This window comes from Cucurbita maxima, unplaced genomic scaffold, assembly GCF_002738345.1.
Source record: "Cucurbita maxima cultivar Rimu unplaced genomic scaffold, Cmax_1.0 Cma_Scf00039, whole genome shotgun sequence".
Taxonomy (NCBI): Eukaryota; Viridiplantae; Streptophyta; class Magnoliopsida; order Cucurbitales; family Cucurbitaceae; genus Cucurbita; species Cucurbita maxima.
In genome coordinates this window covers 246,405-264,302 of record NW_019272055.1, presented here as the reverse complement: position 1 = coordinate 264,302, position 17,898 = coordinate 246,405, and the positions used below count along the sequence as shown (strand labels likewise).

The window sequence follows — 17,898 nt, the reverse complement described above, 5'->3', positions numbered from 1 at the left end:
CTTGTTTTATGGAGGTTTATGCATCATAGCATAGCATCACACAACATTCAAGCATATGACACATACATGAGCCATGAGGCATGTGTCATCATACATAAGGCAATTCTTCAAACCAAACCGATAGTAGGGACTCACTTGGTTGGCTTGAACCGAAGTCACTCAACAATCCTAAAGCTAGTTTGAGGCATTCTTTATCATTCACTTTAACCTATATTTCTCCACGCGATCATATTAAGAATTGACATGAACATACTTAGTTAAAGGTATCCATTAATTCAAACTTCTCGCTCAACCTAACTTAATTTGAGTAATTGGGGGCTCAACTGACCTTAAACGCCTTCAATGAGGTCAAAACATAGGAAACAAATCTAGATAGTGTAACCCGAGCCAGTAAGCTGAATGGAAGACAAGTGGAACACGTCGGGGCCAAATGCGTGGACGAGCTACAACTAAAGCAACACACGTGCACTACACGTGAGGGGTTGGCTGACGGGTACAGGTCGAGGCACAGATTCTGGATCGGGCTGGGGTAATGGGCTTGGGCCATTTGCGCGTTATTTGGGCTATCCGTTTCTACTGTTTTGCCTCTCTTTTCTAATCATTTCAGAAATTTCTCATTTTTGTTTGGGGCATTTTTTTTAATATCATTATTTTTTAGACAGCAATATGAACAATGTTTGAGGCCCAAATTTATAGCCTTTGAATTTAAATGTAGAAGGATTAAGATGGGTCGGGTTGTGATATTTTTTTTTACTCAATCGTTCGTGCTATAAATTTTTGCAATTTAAACTATGTTTATTAAATAATGAACAAAACCCGATCCAATTTTATAATTTTTTTTGGTTTGGGTTAGTTCATTTAGCTTTTTTTTTAATATAAAAAATTTTGCTAGAATTTTGTATAATATAAAATTGGGTTACAAAACGATGCAAACCTAATGATTTATTTATACTTGCAAGTAATATGCAAATGACTAGTATACGTTTAGAAGATAAAACCAGAAAAAGAGAGGTACATGAATGAATCGAAATCACACGTGTACCAATAAGATGCATCTATATTTTCAGTAGCTCAATTTTACTTGAAACAGTTCTAAAATTTTCAAAAAGTCAAGTTACTCGTGCTATTATGTGGAGTATGTGGAGATAGTCGGGGGAAAATTAACCTTAATAAAATGAAATTTTAAGATAAAAAAATGAGTGTTGAATAAAAATGGTAGAATTTTCTCAAATTTTAATTTTTAGTTTGAAAAAATAATAATAAATATATTTTGATTTTATTCTTATATTTAAAAGTATATGCTAGTTAATTAATTTCAGTGACAGTTTAATTTTTTTTAATGAATTTAATTAATTTCAAACACGCAACAATTTAATAATAATTTTATTTCCAATAATTTGATCTTGTTTTTGTATATATTCGAGCTCCAATTTATTTTAAAAAAATAAATAAATTAGGCATTAAATATTATATCCAATACATAAAACACTATCTATACACATGACATGCCAAACAAAAAGAAAATATTTATTCGAACAAAATTTATTATTTTCTTTGCGTGTCTATCTAATTAACTTTTATTTATAATGTAAAGAAACAAAATAATAATAACAATAATAATAAATTATTATGCTCTAAAAACTTTCATTAATACTTTTGATCTTTTTTAAAAAAAATTAAAAAATACATTTGAAGCTTCACTGTTCCTTGGGATTGACTTTGGGCCTTTCCTGCACAGCTTAGGTGGAGGGCGAAGAAGGCCCCCTTCCGGGGGGCCCGAACCATCAGTGAGATACCACTCTGGAAGAGCTAGAATTCTAACCTTGTGTCAGGACCTACAGGCCAAGGGACAGTCTCAGGTAGACAGTTTCTATGAGGCGTAGGCCTCCCAAAAGGTAACGGAGGCGTGCAAAGGTTTCCTCGGGCCAGACGGAGATTGGCCCTCGAGTGCAAAGGCAGAAGGGAGCTTGACTGCAAGACCCACCCGTTGAGCAGAGACGAAAGTCGGCCTTAGTGATCCGACGGTGCCGAGTGGAAAGGCCGTCGCTCAACGGATAAAAAATACCCATAAAATTTTATAACTAACATTAACACCCTTTAACTTTATGAATAATACAAACGTTTTATATGGACGAAAACTGTCTATTGACACCTTATGAATTATCTACAAATGTTTTATTGTTACTTGTTTCTAACCGTAAATATATTTTTTAATTTTTTAAAAAAATTTAAAGGTATTTTTGAAGTTTTTAAAAAATGTTCTAGCGGTATTAATAAAACTTTTGAAATTTTATTAATATTTTTTGAATCATTTTAAAAGTTGGAGCGTATTTTTAAAACAAAGTATTAAAAAAGGTTAGGCTCGACTCCTTATTCTTTTGAAGTGTTGAGGAGCCTCAACTCCTTTTTCTTTTGGAGTCTTTTGTTCAACATTTGAGAATTCTAGTGACATAGTTAAGTTTAGGGTATGAATCTAATACCATGTCAGAAATCACGAATCTCAGAATAGTATGATATTGTTCACTTGGAGCATAAGTTCTCGTGACTTTACCAACATTTGAGAATTCTAGTGACATGACTAAATTTAGGGTATGGCTCTAATACCATGTCAGGAATCAAGGATATCACAATAGTATGATATTGTTCACTTAAGCTCTCGTGACTTTATTTTGTGCTTCCTCAAAATGCACTATACCAATGGAGAGAATATTCTTCGATTATAAACTCATGATCGTTCTCTAAATTAGTCAATGTGAGACTTTTATCGAACCTAACCAAGTTAAATTATTAAGATTTTTTTTTTATCTTTAAAAATGCTTAATAATTATATAAATTTTTAATAAACCTTAATAAATAAAAAAATATAATTGTTTCCCGACATTTTGCATCTAAGTTGTTGGTTTTCTTATCTTCTTTGGTTTGTATAATCCTAATAAAGACACGTACCAAATCATTTATATGTCATTTTAACATTATTAAATAAATAAATTTATTTTAAATAAAATTATGTATATTTAATTTGTGGCTTAATAAACAACTATGCCTATTTTCACTAATCAATCAAGTTTGAAATTGTAATTTCACTATTCTCATGACTAATTATTATGAAGAATATTTATTTAACTTTTGAAAAAAAAAAAAAAAAAAGTTTAGCAAATAAATTTTAAACATTCTTCGTTGAAGGTTGAATGGATAACGAGTTGGTCTGGTTATGACCATAGAAATTGTTAAATCTAAGATATTGTTGTCTATCAAGCTTCTTCATAACACTGCGTGTTTTAACTTTGTTCGAGATGTCTAACTAAAATATCTGATATTCCTTAGCTTAATCATAGTTTTCCATTCACAGTTCACATTTCATGCAAGTTAAATCATAATATAATTTATTATCTTTCGTCAGGCATACATGATGACCATGAAGCATCAACTGTGGGACCATGAGACATGTCAAACCTACCTCGTAGGCTAGTCTACATAATCTATAACCTAGAGCTCTGATACAAACTGTAACGACCCTAATTTTCTACTGAAATAGAGTCGCTACTATATGCATGACGTGACTATTTTATGCAGAAACCTTCATTTAAAATAATTCATAAAACGATGTTATGGACTTAAATGTTCACATCAAAAGCCTTAAAACAAAACAACGAAAAATAATCAATGTGAAATATAAATAAATCAAAGAAAAGACTAAAATGATGCTCGGATCTAACCTAAGAGCTACAAAATAAATAAAATACAATTATCCTAACATAAGTTCGTTTGGGTTAGAGAATGCAAACACATATGGAATGATAGAACCTATCATTTAAAATTGTCTTCTCTTAGGCAAATTCTCTGGACAAATTGGATGTGTAGTACTTCTCTACACCAACCCACACGTGTAAGCATAGGTCCACCAGGCAAACTCGCAAACCCCTTGAGGTCTGTTGGTCGGAAAAGCTTCTTTGGGTTGTTGCAAGACACCCGAAGGAAGTAACGATCGTCGTAGAATCATGATAAATAGGATGGTCATTTCACACAAAAGAAAAGTTTTATTTAGGGACCTATTAAACACGACTATTAAACTCAGTTTACTTACTAAAAATCAGAATGAACTTAATTCAAAATATTATTTCTTTCGTATATTAAAATGTATAATGATTGACGAACGATCCTTTGTAACATAGTCAACTAAGGTTGTCCTTAAGAGGATACTTTAGCTACCATGCCAAAAGAAAATTAATAATAAAGCACATTTTATATTTCTATTTCCACAAGGAACCCAATATTTCAACGAATAAATGATGTTATCAAAATATTTATTTTATTTAAAATAATATAATAATACGAAAAAAGGATGAACAAATTAAAAAAATATAAAAAAAGTGATCCATTTATTTAAATTGAATAGTTAATTGATGAATAAATAGTTTAATGAGTTGGTGAAATAATATAACGACTAAATAATATTAAGGTATTATTGAAATTTTTGAAAGCTTACGGATATTTTTTTAGATAAACGACAAAACGACAAAGTTTAAAGGTATTTTTATCAACTTAGTCAATTTTCTATCGACATGTTAACCATATGTAGAATGGATTGACGCCAACATCATAACAACTTAATCGACAATTTGTATTTGAACATACAAAAATTATACAAATATGATACTAATAATAAGAGAATTTGAAGAATTTTATACATTCATAGTGGATTAGAGGTAACCTCGACTAAGATTGTTGTGGAGTCATATCTATATAGTTAGTAGTAACCTTGTTCATAGATATATACTTAGAAAATACCTCTAAATGGTTATATCCCTACTTTAGTAAACATAGATACAAGAACCGAATCCAAATAAAATTAAAATCAAAACGCTCTTCGATAAAAACTAGAGAGGATATCATATTATTCTAAAAATATAAGACTATTACAATATGCATGTCATGACACCCGAGTAAAAAAATAATTTAAAACTAATTCACTGTGAACATCATTGTGACACTTGAGTAAAATAGAAGTACATGAATGAATTAAAACTACACTCGAACCAGAGCGATCTTGAAAATAGGATAATTAAGAAAAGTTTAAAAGAATAGAAAGTCATTACCTATATCAATAAATAAAGTACAAAATGGCTCAATCCTGAGGATTCTAAAGTTAACTGTGTTTTGCTTGAAATAGTTCTATGTCAGATGATCAATATGTTGAAAAAACTCGGGTTGGTCATCAAAAATAGTTCTCTCTCTTGGAATCAAGAAATAAGTAACGTGACCACGTCGGAAGAGATGGAAATTAAGAAGTATGTTCCGAAAATATTTTAAAAAATTCTAAAAGTCTTTATGAACATTAAAGGGAGGTGGGTCCTTAAGATATATATATGCATTCCACTTGGATCTGTATAATCATTTTCTTCTTTGGCTGGTTGTGGATCAATCGATTTTCTTGATCCGAAGCTACCCGACTTGTCGGCCGGAGTGGCCCAACCACCGCCGCCCAAACTTCAGCACATCAAAGGAAAAATATGGTCTACAAAAATGGCTGTCTTTGGTGCATGAAATATATGGAAGATGTGACTTGTCAAAGCCCTTGAGAGATCATCCCACACTGTTTGTTTGCTAATTTCCTGCACCAAATTTTGACCCTTTTTTCTCTCATGCAAAGTACTTTTCCAGATGATTCATAGACTATTAAATATGGTTTAATGAACTAAGAATCTTTATGAATATGGCTTTCAAACAGTATTGCTATCCTTTTAGGTTTCATATCATTTCATGTCGCTTCTCCAAACTGTTCCACGAAAATACCACTTGTGTTTATATCAAGATTTTGTCTGATGTCAAATAACATCGTATTAGGTGAAACCGAGGAGTAACTTGAATCAAATGACCATGAAGATTTTGTTACGATGTGTTATGCAATTTCTCATATCTAAAATTCGGATTTGGTACTTGATGACTTCAATGTTCTCCTACGACATAGTTATGTTACTTACTTCTCGCTTCCGAGAGTAAAAACTATCCCCAAGAGCAACACGAATTCTTTTAATATGTTTTGTCTTATTACTTGCATGCTTTCTAGTAAAACTTTCAAGAGCTCACTTAATATAAGATGGCTTTAGAAAGGAGCTTCTACGATTAAACTACCAAAAAGAGAGGTGCATCTTGTTGGTATATGTAGTGACTATCAATTTATTTAAGTCTTTTCTACACATCCTATCTTCAGTATCTCTCTCTTTTGGATATGAGCCTCATGCTCAAGATTTGAAATCTGAATTCAACACTTGATATCTCTAACATTCATATGCATCCGTGTACACTAATATAAACATTTTAAACATACTTTGTTATCACTCACATGGTTTCTACAAAAATTTACTAGAGATCACCCAACATAGTGTGGTTCTAAGAAAATCAGGCTTAAGTTCGGAGTCCTTATAATTGGGTCACTGAAAAAGGAGTACCTTGTTATTATATATCTCTCATTCAGATGTTGTTTTGGATCATCCATATATTCCTCTTTTACTCGGATGTCACATGTTATGTTAAAGAACATTTGTGATAGAAAATTAAAACAATAAAATATACGATAGCTTCTTAGCTAGGTTAACATGTCGAATGATACTTTTCTGTAGCTTGCTTCCTTTTCATTTGGAACTACTATTTGACTTTTGGGTGAGTGGTGGTCCAGTTAAAAAGATATCAATTCTACGACTCAAGAAAGTAGATGGCTAATCATTATTACCAAATTCACTTGAGTCGGGATAAATCGGCCGACAATTTTTGTGAGATCTTACAATAGTTGGAAAGAGAAACGAAACATTTCTTATAAGCGTGTAGAAGCATCTCCTTAATAAACGCATTTTACAAACTATGAGGCTGATAGTGATACGTAACGGACTAAAACGGACGATATCGGCTAATGGTAGGCTTGAGCTGTTACAAATGGTATAAGAGCCAAATATCGGACGGTGTACCAGTAAAGACATTTGAGTCTAACTCACGGTCCTTTTTATGTCCTCTCTACTTCAGTCTTTCCGTTGATAAACAGAAAACTAGATGTCGTTCGTATAAAAATAGAAACCCATTATAAAGTTTTATGATCCAAATTTGCAATAATTTCATTTTCCAACTTCCCCTATCAACTAAAGTTCATCATCTTTTAATTTTTTCTCATGTGGGTCCTCTAATCTTCCTATTTATACCAAATCCATTCCTTCACTTTTTCATACAAAATAACAAAACTTCTCTCTTCAAAAATGCCTTATTCTTTTCTTATCCTTCTCTCTCTCTTTCCCTTCTTCTCTTTCACCTCCAGCCAAAATCCTCCCTCCCCTGGCTACTTCCCAAGCAACCAAGTTCAATCCATTGCCTTCGATCATGGCTTTCTAAACCGATGGGGCTCGCAACATCAAAAAGTCGACCAAGGAACCTTAACCATCTGGCTTGATAGTTCATCAGGTATACTATAATCTATCTGGTGAAGTTTTTGAGTTGAACTATAAGTTTAACCACTAAAGCCCACCATTAGCCGATATTGTCTTTTATATGCTTTCTCTTCTAGACTTTTCCTCAAGGTTTTTAAAACGCTTCTACTAAGGTGAAGTTTTCACACCCTTTTAAGGGGTGTTTCGTTCTCCTCCCCAACCAACGTGGAATCTTACAATCCACCCCCTTCGGGATCTAGCGTCCTTGCTGGCACTCGTTCTGTTGTCCAAGTGATGTGGGATCCCCCAATCCATCCCCTTTGGAACCCAGCGTCCTTCTTGACACACTGCCTCTTTGTCCACTCCTTTTTGGGCACAGCGTGCTAGCACATAGTCTGGTGTCTAGCTCTGATACTATTTATAATAGCTCAAGCCCACCATTAACTGATATCGTTTCTTTGGACTCCTTTCCGGACTTTCTTTCAAGATTTTAAAAACATTTTTAGTAGGGAGAGATCTCCACGCTCTTTTAAAAGATGTTTAGTTAAGAATGGTAATAACTTAGTTGAGTGGTAGTTTAACTATAAATTATCTTTTTTTCCTTCTTGAACAGGCAGTGGATTCAAATCCCTCAATCGATACCAATCAGGCTACTTTGGAGCTGCCATTAAGCTTCATCCTGGCTACACTGCCGGAGTCATCACTTCTTTTTATGTAAGTATTCATTAAATTTACTCTTTAACATAGTGATGAATTTACTTATTTTTCTTTTGGGTTTGGTAGCTATCCAACAATGAAGATTACCCCGGAAACCACGACGAGATCGATATCGAATTCCTCGGAACGACGTCGGATAAGCCATATGTTCTACAAACCAATGTGTTTATGAGAGGAAGTGGAGATGGAAACATCATAGGAAGAGAAATGAGATTCCATCTCTGGTTCGATCCGACTCAAGATTTTCACAATTACGCCATTTTATGGACTCGAGAACAAATCATGTACGTTTCAAAATTATACGTTTAGTCTTTGTACTTTCAAACGGACTATAAAATTTGTTCATACAACGTGTAGATTCTTGGTAGACGACGTACCGATCAGGAGGTACGAGAAGAAAACCGAAGCGACATACCCCGTGAGGCCAATGTGGGTGTACGGATCGATATGGGATGCGTCGTCGTGGGCGACGGAGGACGGAAAATACAAAGCTGATTACAAATACCAACCGTTTATCGGACGATACAACAACTTCAAGCTAGGTGGTTGTGCTGCAGACGGGGCGGTGTCGTGCCATCCGCTTAGCGGCGGACCGGGCAGCGGGATGAGCCAGCAGCAGGAGAGAGCCATGGAGTGGGTGCAGAGCAATTACTTGGTGTACAACTATTGCCATGATCCAAGAAGGGATCATACCTTAACACCTGAGTGTTGATCCAAAAAAAGATCACTTTTTTTTACCTTTTGGCATTGAAAAACAGAATATAATAGTTTGGGTGTTTGTTATTTGGATCAAAAAGAAGAAAAAAGTGAAAAAATGATTTGATTTTGTAAAGAAAAAAGTTGGGGGATCTGAGAGAGAGGTCAAGAAAGAGAAAGTTTGTGTTGTTAGGCCCTCCGAGTCCTTCCAAGGATTGGATCGCTTTATGATTGTGTTTCTTTTTGTTTGCTTACTATCAATGGAATAAATGAAATCATCTTTTGGGTCCCATGGATTCTTTAAAGATGCCATTTCTATGAAAACATTTTTGGTCGTTGTCTCATCAAATAACCTAATTTTGCTACTAATGAAAACAAAAAACATTTAAGGTAACTTTTGGTCTAATAAGTGAGTGTTTGTTGTCCTAATTTGGTAATCCATGTTTCCCCATCTTTAAAAATTTGAAGGCAATCTTTTAGTTATTTTCTTCTTGGTTGGTCCGATTTGCTTGTGTTGGATTTGGGGTTGGTCAAGGTACTGTTGTGGGCCAAACAGGAGAAGAGATTGCAGAAAACCCGAGGTGGAGGGGAAAACCTGAAGTACTTTATTGTTTAGTTTGGCTTTTATGGAAGCTTTAACGATTTATGAGCTGCTTTGGTGGTGAAATAGAAACACGAGACTCAAAATATTGTGCTAAAAAGCATATTGGTTTTAGAAAAAATAGAGATGTCTTCTACGTTACTTGTAATATGTGGAATTATTGATGTAATTTTATAGAGCCACTTGATCCAAATGCAAAATAAAGAACATAAGCCAAAGGATGCATTCAATTCTCAAAACGAGGATTTACTTGTGTAATTATGTATGTCTGAGATTTGGATAATGATTTGGAATCCGAATTCGACACTTGATATTCTCCTCGACATGGCTACATTACTTACTCCTAGCTTCTAAGAGAAGACTATTCCCATAGACCAACATGAGTCATTTAGTATGTTTTGTTCTCATTCACATGCATAGTAGGAAAACTTTCAGGAAATCACCGAACATATAATTGCTTTCAGCAAAACACGCTTAACTTTATAATTCCTATGATTGAGCCACCGAAAAGAAAGATGTATTTTGTTTGTACATATATAACGTTCGATTTTTTTAAATCTTTTTTAGTCATCCTATATTCTGGATCGCTTTCATTCGGATATGATATTCGGTTCATTCATATACCCCTCTTTTATTCAAGTATAACAGATTAAGGATCGAGAAGTCAAAGACTTTAAGCTAAAGGGATTATGAACTCGAAACAAATTGAAAAAGAAAAAGCTGTCCCTAAAGCTTGTTTCTATGTTTGCAAGGCAAAAACAGGGAACACTCGTGAACCTAAATTGTCTTTGGCTTAATTGGTCCTCTCGTGAACTAAAAACAGGACCACAAATGCATCATACTTCTTCCCTTTCGTACCCGTAAACTCGTCGATGCACAACAAAGAAAACCCAATACAAAATTACCTCAAATTTGTTAGCCGAAAATTAAGAATATGTTCGGATTGACTTTTTAAGTGTTAAGGAATCGAAAATTAAATAGTTGTAATGTCATAAGGAAGTTAACCTTAATTAAACGGTTTCAATACTAAACAATCTGAATCTAATTCAGTTAAAACAATTCTATAGATCAAACTTTCAAATCTCTCGTCTAAATTATTAAACTAAAAAAAAAATATTTGGGTTTCTTAACTCTCTCAAAAATAAAAGATCGAAACATCAAAACGAATAGTTCATTAGTCCTAAATCATAATCCCGATGTCAATCAAAACATAATTCTTCTCTTAACATTGTTATGAAACAAGGAAAAAATCATGAAAAAGTCAAAATTCTAGTGGCACCTACTTATTGACTAATTAGCCATCTCCTAACTTGTTAATTAAAAATTCTAAGCTTTTGGCTTCAACTTTCCAGCTTTCACACACATTAAAGCTAAGAATATAATATGGGTGTGAATGATGAGCAATATTGTCGGGGTATCTGGTGGCTAAGTCCAGAGGGCATGGTCCACTAGCAGCACATGCCACTGCCTATCTGTTTTTGCACCCTTTGATACTCACATGTGTTCATTCATGGCAGCCTGCACTTGCCAAAGGGAAATCTAATTCTACCCATTTCTCACTTTTTTTTCCCATTTGGGTAGTGAAATTTGGAAGTCAATATTGGAGACTAATGTCCTAGGATCACCCCTTGTGCAGCTCACGAGCACTCCCTACTTCGACTAGGGTCAGCAATCACCTAAAAAAAATGAAGAATGAGGTGAGTATCTCAGTAAACAACTTACTTGTAGGCTCTTATTGCATCCTTATCTTAGTAGATCATCACAAGATTTTCTTAGGATCCTAGAAAGTTCAGGCCTAATCATTGTAGCAGTCTATGTAAGTTACTCAACGTTTCTGTACTTGGACTCATTTGGCTTGTTTTACCTAGGTAATGAATCACCAATATCCTGGAATCATGCGCTACCTTAATAAAATCTGGAATGATGCGCTACCGTAATAAAATTTAGTAGGACAATATGACATATTGGTCTGAATAGAAGACTGGGTGGACACTTCCACAAGGCCATAGAGTCACTCTGAGTATGGGGGACCAATCCTTGTGTGTCGGCCGTCTGTCTCAGGATGGGTTTATAGCACAAAGGCCCAAGATGGGTTTGTAGCACAAAGGCCCTGTTCAAGGGACTCTCAGCCATTTCTACAAGATGATGACACATAGTCATCTCAATGCACTATAAGGCTTTGGCTTAGCTCGATAGTACTGCTCCCTTGAGCCTACCACTTGGCAGGGGATATAATTAGATCCGACTTAAATTTCTAATAACACTAAGTATCGGAGTGAAGGGTCATGAAGATTTTGATGACACGGTTCATAATGCTAGCGGCCTAAAGAGCTACCTTAGTCATTCTTAGGAGTTGTGGAGCTTTATTAGGTTCCTAGGGTGCCTAGACGGCTTAAAATGCGAACCCTCTACTCCAAGACCCTCTATACTAACTCCTTGAGTTTTCTTAGTTTAGGAGCACTATGGTCTAAATCCCTAATCGTTGCTTACTATCCTAAAGTGTTTGGTCCACTAGAGGGGTCTTGGCCTAGATCATCTTTAACCAACTTAACTTTAGAGCCCTAATCTTAACTCAATGTAAGTAACTATGAAGGTATATGCATGCTTGGTTAGGGAGATAATTCTATCAAGTACCTAAAGCACGAAATATACTACAAAAATTCATGTAAGCTCAACGGGGAGATAATATTCATTAATCACTCAAGCACAAATCACAATATTTCATCCTCCTTTCTAGTGCAGTAGAAATCCTTAAAATAACGTGCATCATAGAAATCTTATCTTAGGAGCATTTTCATAATTTTCCATAACATAGAATGCATTCTCCTTCACTAATCATGCATATTATAATCAACTAAGGTGCAAACATACGGTAACCATCCCTACAAAGATTATTTGAGAAAGTTTGAACGGCTACTTACTTTAGTGAAGTATGCACGTCTTCCGAGCAACTTTCATGAAAGATGGTCGACCAAGAACGCTCCAGACATGCCAATTCCAAACATTGAAGATGATTTTCATACATTTTTCCTATTTCTTCCCTCCCCATTTAAGTTTGCATTAGGGTAAATACCTTACTCTTAAATAGTAACAGACATAGAAACACCGTTTTACCTTTTTTTTTTTTTACGATTTTATCTATATTTTTTTAGGTTACTCGGAATTTTCTAAGCAATTTTTTCTCCTACTTCATATTGAAATTTAATATTGAGACTTAGTGTTACAAAGCAGCCTAACGAAACATCGTGAACTTTACTAGAATATCATAACATAAATACTACGTTAATAGAGCTTAGGATATGCGTTATTCATGCATCAATCAATTTCATCCAATTTAGCACGTACGTATTTCAATAGTAAGCCGACTTACCGTTTTGACTTAAGTCGATGTTTCTAAGCTTTATTTAGTTGATCGGCTCTTAAGCTCACCTTAACTTGCTCCAATTTCACCTTCATCATTCTATACATTTAGTTATCGAGTCTAATCGCCTAACCAAACAAACTTAAGTTTCATCCTAAATGTACTAAAAATATTTAATTGTCCAAAAAGTAATCATGTTGATCTCGTTTGACCTTAACTATATAAAAAACAAACCATTCAAAAGGGTAAACTTGGACTAAAGGTTAACCATATATATATATATATAGATAGTAGTGTCATTAGATCAGAGTGAGGTTACTTGAGTTTTGAGGGCGGGATAAAGGGGAAAAAGAAGCCATGATGATCAGAAAAAGGTAGTCTTAGTCACTAGGTTCGCTTTGTTTGCCTAACATTTCAAATAGTTGGTGTAGAAATACCGAAGGAATTGAACTGAGTATAAACTTTTTTTTTTTTTTTTTTTTGGAATAGAGTCTTTTTCTTTCTACATGCACGGTGCGGTATAAGGAGTGGTGGGTTTTAGTGGAGGCCAGTTGTAATTCCTTTCCATAAGATAATGAATCATATGATTCCAGATCGAGCCTTGTGTGCTTGAGCAACAGTCGCAACACTCGAGTATAAAGGGATAACTCTAACTACACAATTTTGGTGGCATAGTAAAAACCTCTCTTTCTCTCTCTATATATATATTTGAATTTAGAGGAGGGGTGCCAATGAATCCTTTTTATGCTTCTAATACAGATGTGGAGTCCTATGTCGACGCTATGCTTGCTTCTGGTTGGTAAGAATGAATCCCCTTTTTGCTTTCCAGGAAAGAAATGTACTCAGGTTGTTATCGCTCTTGAGAAGTAGATTTAAGTATCAGGATTAATTTATATTAGAGATCCAAGGCATGAGATAAAAGAGGCAGGAAGATTCATATACTGACCTTAGTGATATAGATCGAGACCTAGATATAGAACGAGGCTAGTTAGTAAGGTCTATATTGGTAATAAAAAGACCTATCACAAAAAGCATTTGAAGTAAAATCAACCCTTCTCCTGCCATAATAGCACCACCTAACTTCGCGATAGCTAATCAGACACCAAAAGCTAAGAAGGGAGCCTTGCTCGAAGAAATTTAGTTTGTTTCTCGCTGCTTGATTTAGGATAAAGGGTTTCGACTATAGTGGACTTGTGGAGATTCTGAGATTTTGTTTGTTGACGTCATGATTGTTGCCTCATCCTTCTTTTATACGTTGACGAAAACATTCTTATCAGATATGATTCATCTATTTTATTCGATTTCATCAAGAGGCTTGATAACCAAACAAAGTATACTAAAAAATGGAATTCTTATCTTGTCGAGACTGCCCTGGGAAGATTGTAGCTATATCGTTTTGCCCCACTCTTGATAATGAAAGTGGGCCCTAATGGAAGATGAACTTTTTTCATGGTATGTTGCTCCGTGAGCAAGGAGTGAAACCAAGTTGGATCGACTTTTGTATGTCAAAAGCCCCAAAACTAGCTGTCTTATAGTAGACAACTAAGACAAGCCTATTTAACAAATCTCATAAGTAAATGCATGGTCCCATCACAACTATAGAAAAACCACTACCTCTACCCCAATAAGTGAGTCACACACTTCCACCCGAACAACTGAACCTGAGAGTTTCTTCTCATCCAGCTTAGGAAACCTTTGTTGAACCGAAATCAAAGAATAATTTGAATGTTGGTTCATTTTCAAGTCAAGTTTAAATCCTTTATATCCTCCCTTTATTTATCCGGGGATTCGTTTGTAAGCCAATGTCCAATGTATACCTTAAGGAGAACCAACCCTTGCCTATTTCGTAACAAGACCGCGTCAAATCACTAAAAGGCCTTACTCCAAAGGCATTCGACCCATATTTGTTGCATTTTAACAATTATTGTAATTAACCCACCAATTTTAATATAAAAAAACTTGTAAAAATATCCAAAATTCATAAATTTTAACAAAAATTCAATTTTTTTTTTGTTTATTATTATCTATATATATATATATATATATATATATATATAAAATATGAAGTTTCATAAAATATTCCTTAACTAATATATGTTTTTAATTTATTAAATACACATAAAACATATTTTCTATGATTTTTTTGAAATAAGTTTATTAGACGACATGTCGTCTGCCTGTAGATTCTTTCATATTGTCGGATAATCACACATAGAGGAAGAAAATTTTGGAATCGTCAATCCCCGACTATATCTTGACTGATTAATTTCCATTTTCCAGATTTTGATCCTAAGATTCTCGAGGCTGCTCTATTCACTTCGATTCTACTGATCTTGAGGAAGTTTGTAATTCCTTGGTTTTCAAAATTTCTGGTAGTGAAAAGGAGAGAAATGGAGAAAATGATGAACGTCTTAAAGCCAAAACCAAATCCGCAGCAGCAGCTGAGGGATTGGCAGCGTAGGCTCCGACAAGAGTGCCGCAACTTTGAACGCCAAATTCGAGGTAACGGATCGTATTTTGGTATTTTCAATTTCCTTTTGATTCGTGTTATCTTTTATGCATTTGTGTGTTACAGCCTTGAAACTGTAACCATCCAATGATTCATCTTCTACCTTTAGGGATTCTTTAAGTATGTATGTGTTTTTCATTTGATTTTATTTGTTCTTTCTCGATTGGTTTTGGCCAGATATAGAGAGAGAAGAGAAAAATGTGCAGAAAGCCATTAAGGATGCTGCAAAGAGGAATGATATGGTCTCTGCAAAGGTATGTTAAGAGCTTTCTTTTTGTTGAACTTTCTGATTAGGAGTTTCATAATAAAGAAACAAATTCTAACCAGGGGGAATTTTCCCTAATCCACTTCGGGGAGTAGGGGGAGGAAGATTCTTTCATTCATCATTTGCATTGCTGAATTACATTTTGTTCCAGTGAGAACTTTGCCTAAGATGGCTGGTTTCAGTTTGATATTGAGAGTTCCTATTTAATTGCTAGCATTAGGGTTCATTTGAATATGGACACTGGCACTTATTTGTGTGATATTATCTATATTCTCAGTGGATTAGGGGAAAAATGATCTATAATTTAGTACACTGGACCTAATCCCTAATTGTTTCTGCATGGAATTATGTACTATCTCTTGTTTAAGATTTCCCTGTATTTGTGTTTCAGGCACTGGCCAAAGAAATTGTTAGGTCTAAAAAAACTGTGAACCGTCTTCACGAAAATAAGGCACAGGTTAATTCGATATCCATGCACCTTGGCGAAAGTATTGGTATGATGTTTTTCATATTCTAAAACTTGCAGAAACTTTTAGGTCTCTTTGTTGTCTTATCTGCTTCAACAACCTAATTAAATATGGAGATTTTCTTACATTGTTGAGTCAGGGTAGATGTTTGATGATTATGACTAGCTCTAATGCTAAAGTTTGTTGTAAACAATAAATATATATATAATAAGGAAATCACTACAAGGGGAGTAAGATTCGGATTACCTTGTTGATCGAATATCTCAAAGTAAGAACACTTGTTTGAGATTCAAATCACTCCACAAGCAAGATCGATCATGTCTGCTTGAATGATTCTTGTTGATCAAATATCTCAAGGTAAGAACACTTGTTTTGAGATTCGAAGCACTCCACAAGCAAGATTGATCATGTCAAGCTTGAATGATTCTACATGCAACCTAAACTACATAGAATTGCAAAGAAATTTAGCCATTGGCTAAAGGAAAGCACAAATGTTCATTTTACTACATTTTCCAAGTTTCCCTTACAAAGTTAACATACATGGCTTTATATAGCCTCAAAATGAAACCCTTGACCTTCCATTAGGCATTTCAAGAGTTTGCAACATTCATATTTTACAACCATAATTAGCCACTATGTATGCTTTATGACCATAATTAGCACTATGTATACTTTATGACCATAATTAGCTACTATGTAAATGTAACCTTAAAATTAGTAAAAAGTCTTAAAATATATTAATGAAATACAATAACTCTAAATTACTCTAAATTGTAATCCACCCAAAATTTATAACAATGGATCTTCATTCTTCTTCAATGTGGCATGAATTGAAATGTCTTTTGATAATTTCAACAGCATTTTCTTCACATCTCCATTGTAGTATATTGTATGATTTATGTCTCTTGGTTCATATCAGTATCTTATATATCCGTACAAATTACAAAGCTTTAGGTGGTATTAACTTTAAAAGTATAGGGAGGGAAGGTGAAGCGGAAGGGATTCTCGTGTTGTGCTTTTTTTATTGAAATGCAATGCAACATAATATGAACATTGATCCATTACCATTATTATTTTCTCAAGTATGTTAAGGTGCAATTTATTTTTTCTCTAAGAGTTTCACATATGATCAAAGTTCTGCGTTTCTAGATACCTTTGTTTGAAAGCCTGCCAATTTTGCAGCCATTGCGAGAACAGTTGGGCATCTTTCCAAGAGTGCTGAAGTTATGAAGCTTGTTAATAATCTGATGAAGGCCCCAGAAATGGAAACTACAATGCGAGAGTTTAGCAAGGAGATGACCAAGGTTTCTTTTTCAAGAATAGAAACAATTTCTTTTGCCTCTGTTCGGGTTATGAACTTAGAGCTAACGTAGACTTGGTTGAACATTATTAATAATTAGCTCCTTTTTTAATTAGGCTACATTTTTTTTATAAGAGAATTTCATTAATGTTTGAAATTTATAAAAGGGATGTACTATCCATGATTGTTACGAGAGATCTTCTCAATTTATAATGAGTGAGGTATGACTATAGAAGCAAAAATTTAGACAATTTACACTAAGATATAGCATGATAAACTATGTTGTCAAAGAGTTTTATTTAAGTCTATGCCTTTTCCGCGAAAACTCTTTAACGGGTTTTGTCACAATGATGTTACATTTTCTCCATCCCGGTTCCTTATAACTGGTTTTTTCGTTTGTTTTCATTTGGTAGAATGGGGGGTGGGGGGGAATCCTATAATACTACCTTTTGTTTTGTTTTGTTTGTTTGTTTGTTTTTTTTTTTTTTTTTTTTTTTTTTTTTTTTTTTTTTTTTTTTTTTTTTTTTTTTTTTTTTTTTTTTTTTTTTTTTTTTTTTTTTTTTTTTTTTT

At 34.1% G+C, this 17,898-nt stretch overlaps 2 protein-coding genes across 3 annotated transcripts in view; both read left to right on the top strand.

Annotated features, from left to right (window-relative positions):
* Positions 1–7,230: 7,230 nt before the first annotated feature.
* Positions 7,231–9,149, top strand: LOC111469279 (probable xyloglucan endotransglucosylase/hydrolase protein 32). The gene is made up of 4 exons (XM_023114497.1): positions 7,231–7,446; positions 8,026–8,126; positions 8,196–8,413; positions 8,487–9,149. The coding sequence occupies exons 1-4, from the start codon at positions 7,245–7,247 to the stop codon at positions 8,839–8,841; spliced, it is 876 nt and encodes a 291-aa protein (XP_022970265.1). The 5' UTR covers positions 7,231–7,244; the 3' UTR covers positions 8,842–9,149.
* A 5,830-nt stretch (positions 9,150–14,979) lies between these two features.
* Positions 14,980–17,898, top strand: part of LOC111469281 (vacuolar protein sorting-associated protein 24 homolog 1) — a 4,321-nt gene continuing 1,402 nt past the window's right edge. The window contains exons 1-4 of one of the 2 annotated variants that reach the window (XM_023114499.1): positions 14,980–15,289; positions 15,474–15,550; positions 15,953–16,055; positions 17,211–17,332. In XM_023114499.1, the coding sequence (XP_022970267.1) occupies positions 15,178–15,289; positions 15,474–15,550; positions 15,953–16,055; positions 17,211–17,332 (414 nt within the window). In that variant the 5' untranslated portion in view covers positions 14,980–15,177. Of the gene's footprint in view, positions 15,290–15,473; positions 15,556–15,952; positions 16,056–17,210; positions 17,333–17,898 lie in introns of those variants that run through there. The other variant, XM_023114500.1, reaches the window with a different exon arrangement.

Coding starts and splice junctions, on each gene's coding strand:
- LOC111469279 (XM_023114497.1), top strand. CDS start 7,245: ATGCCTTATTCTTTTCTTATCCTTCTCTCTCTCTTTCCCTTCTTCTCT. Junction 7,447..8,025: donor CTGGCTTGATAGTTCATCAG/GTATACTATAAT, acceptor CTTCTTGAACAG/GCAGTGGATTCAAATCCCTC. Junction 8,414..8,486: donor TGGACTCGAGAACAAATCAT/GTACGTTTCAAA, acceptor TACAACGTGTAG/ATTCTTGGTAGACGACGTAC.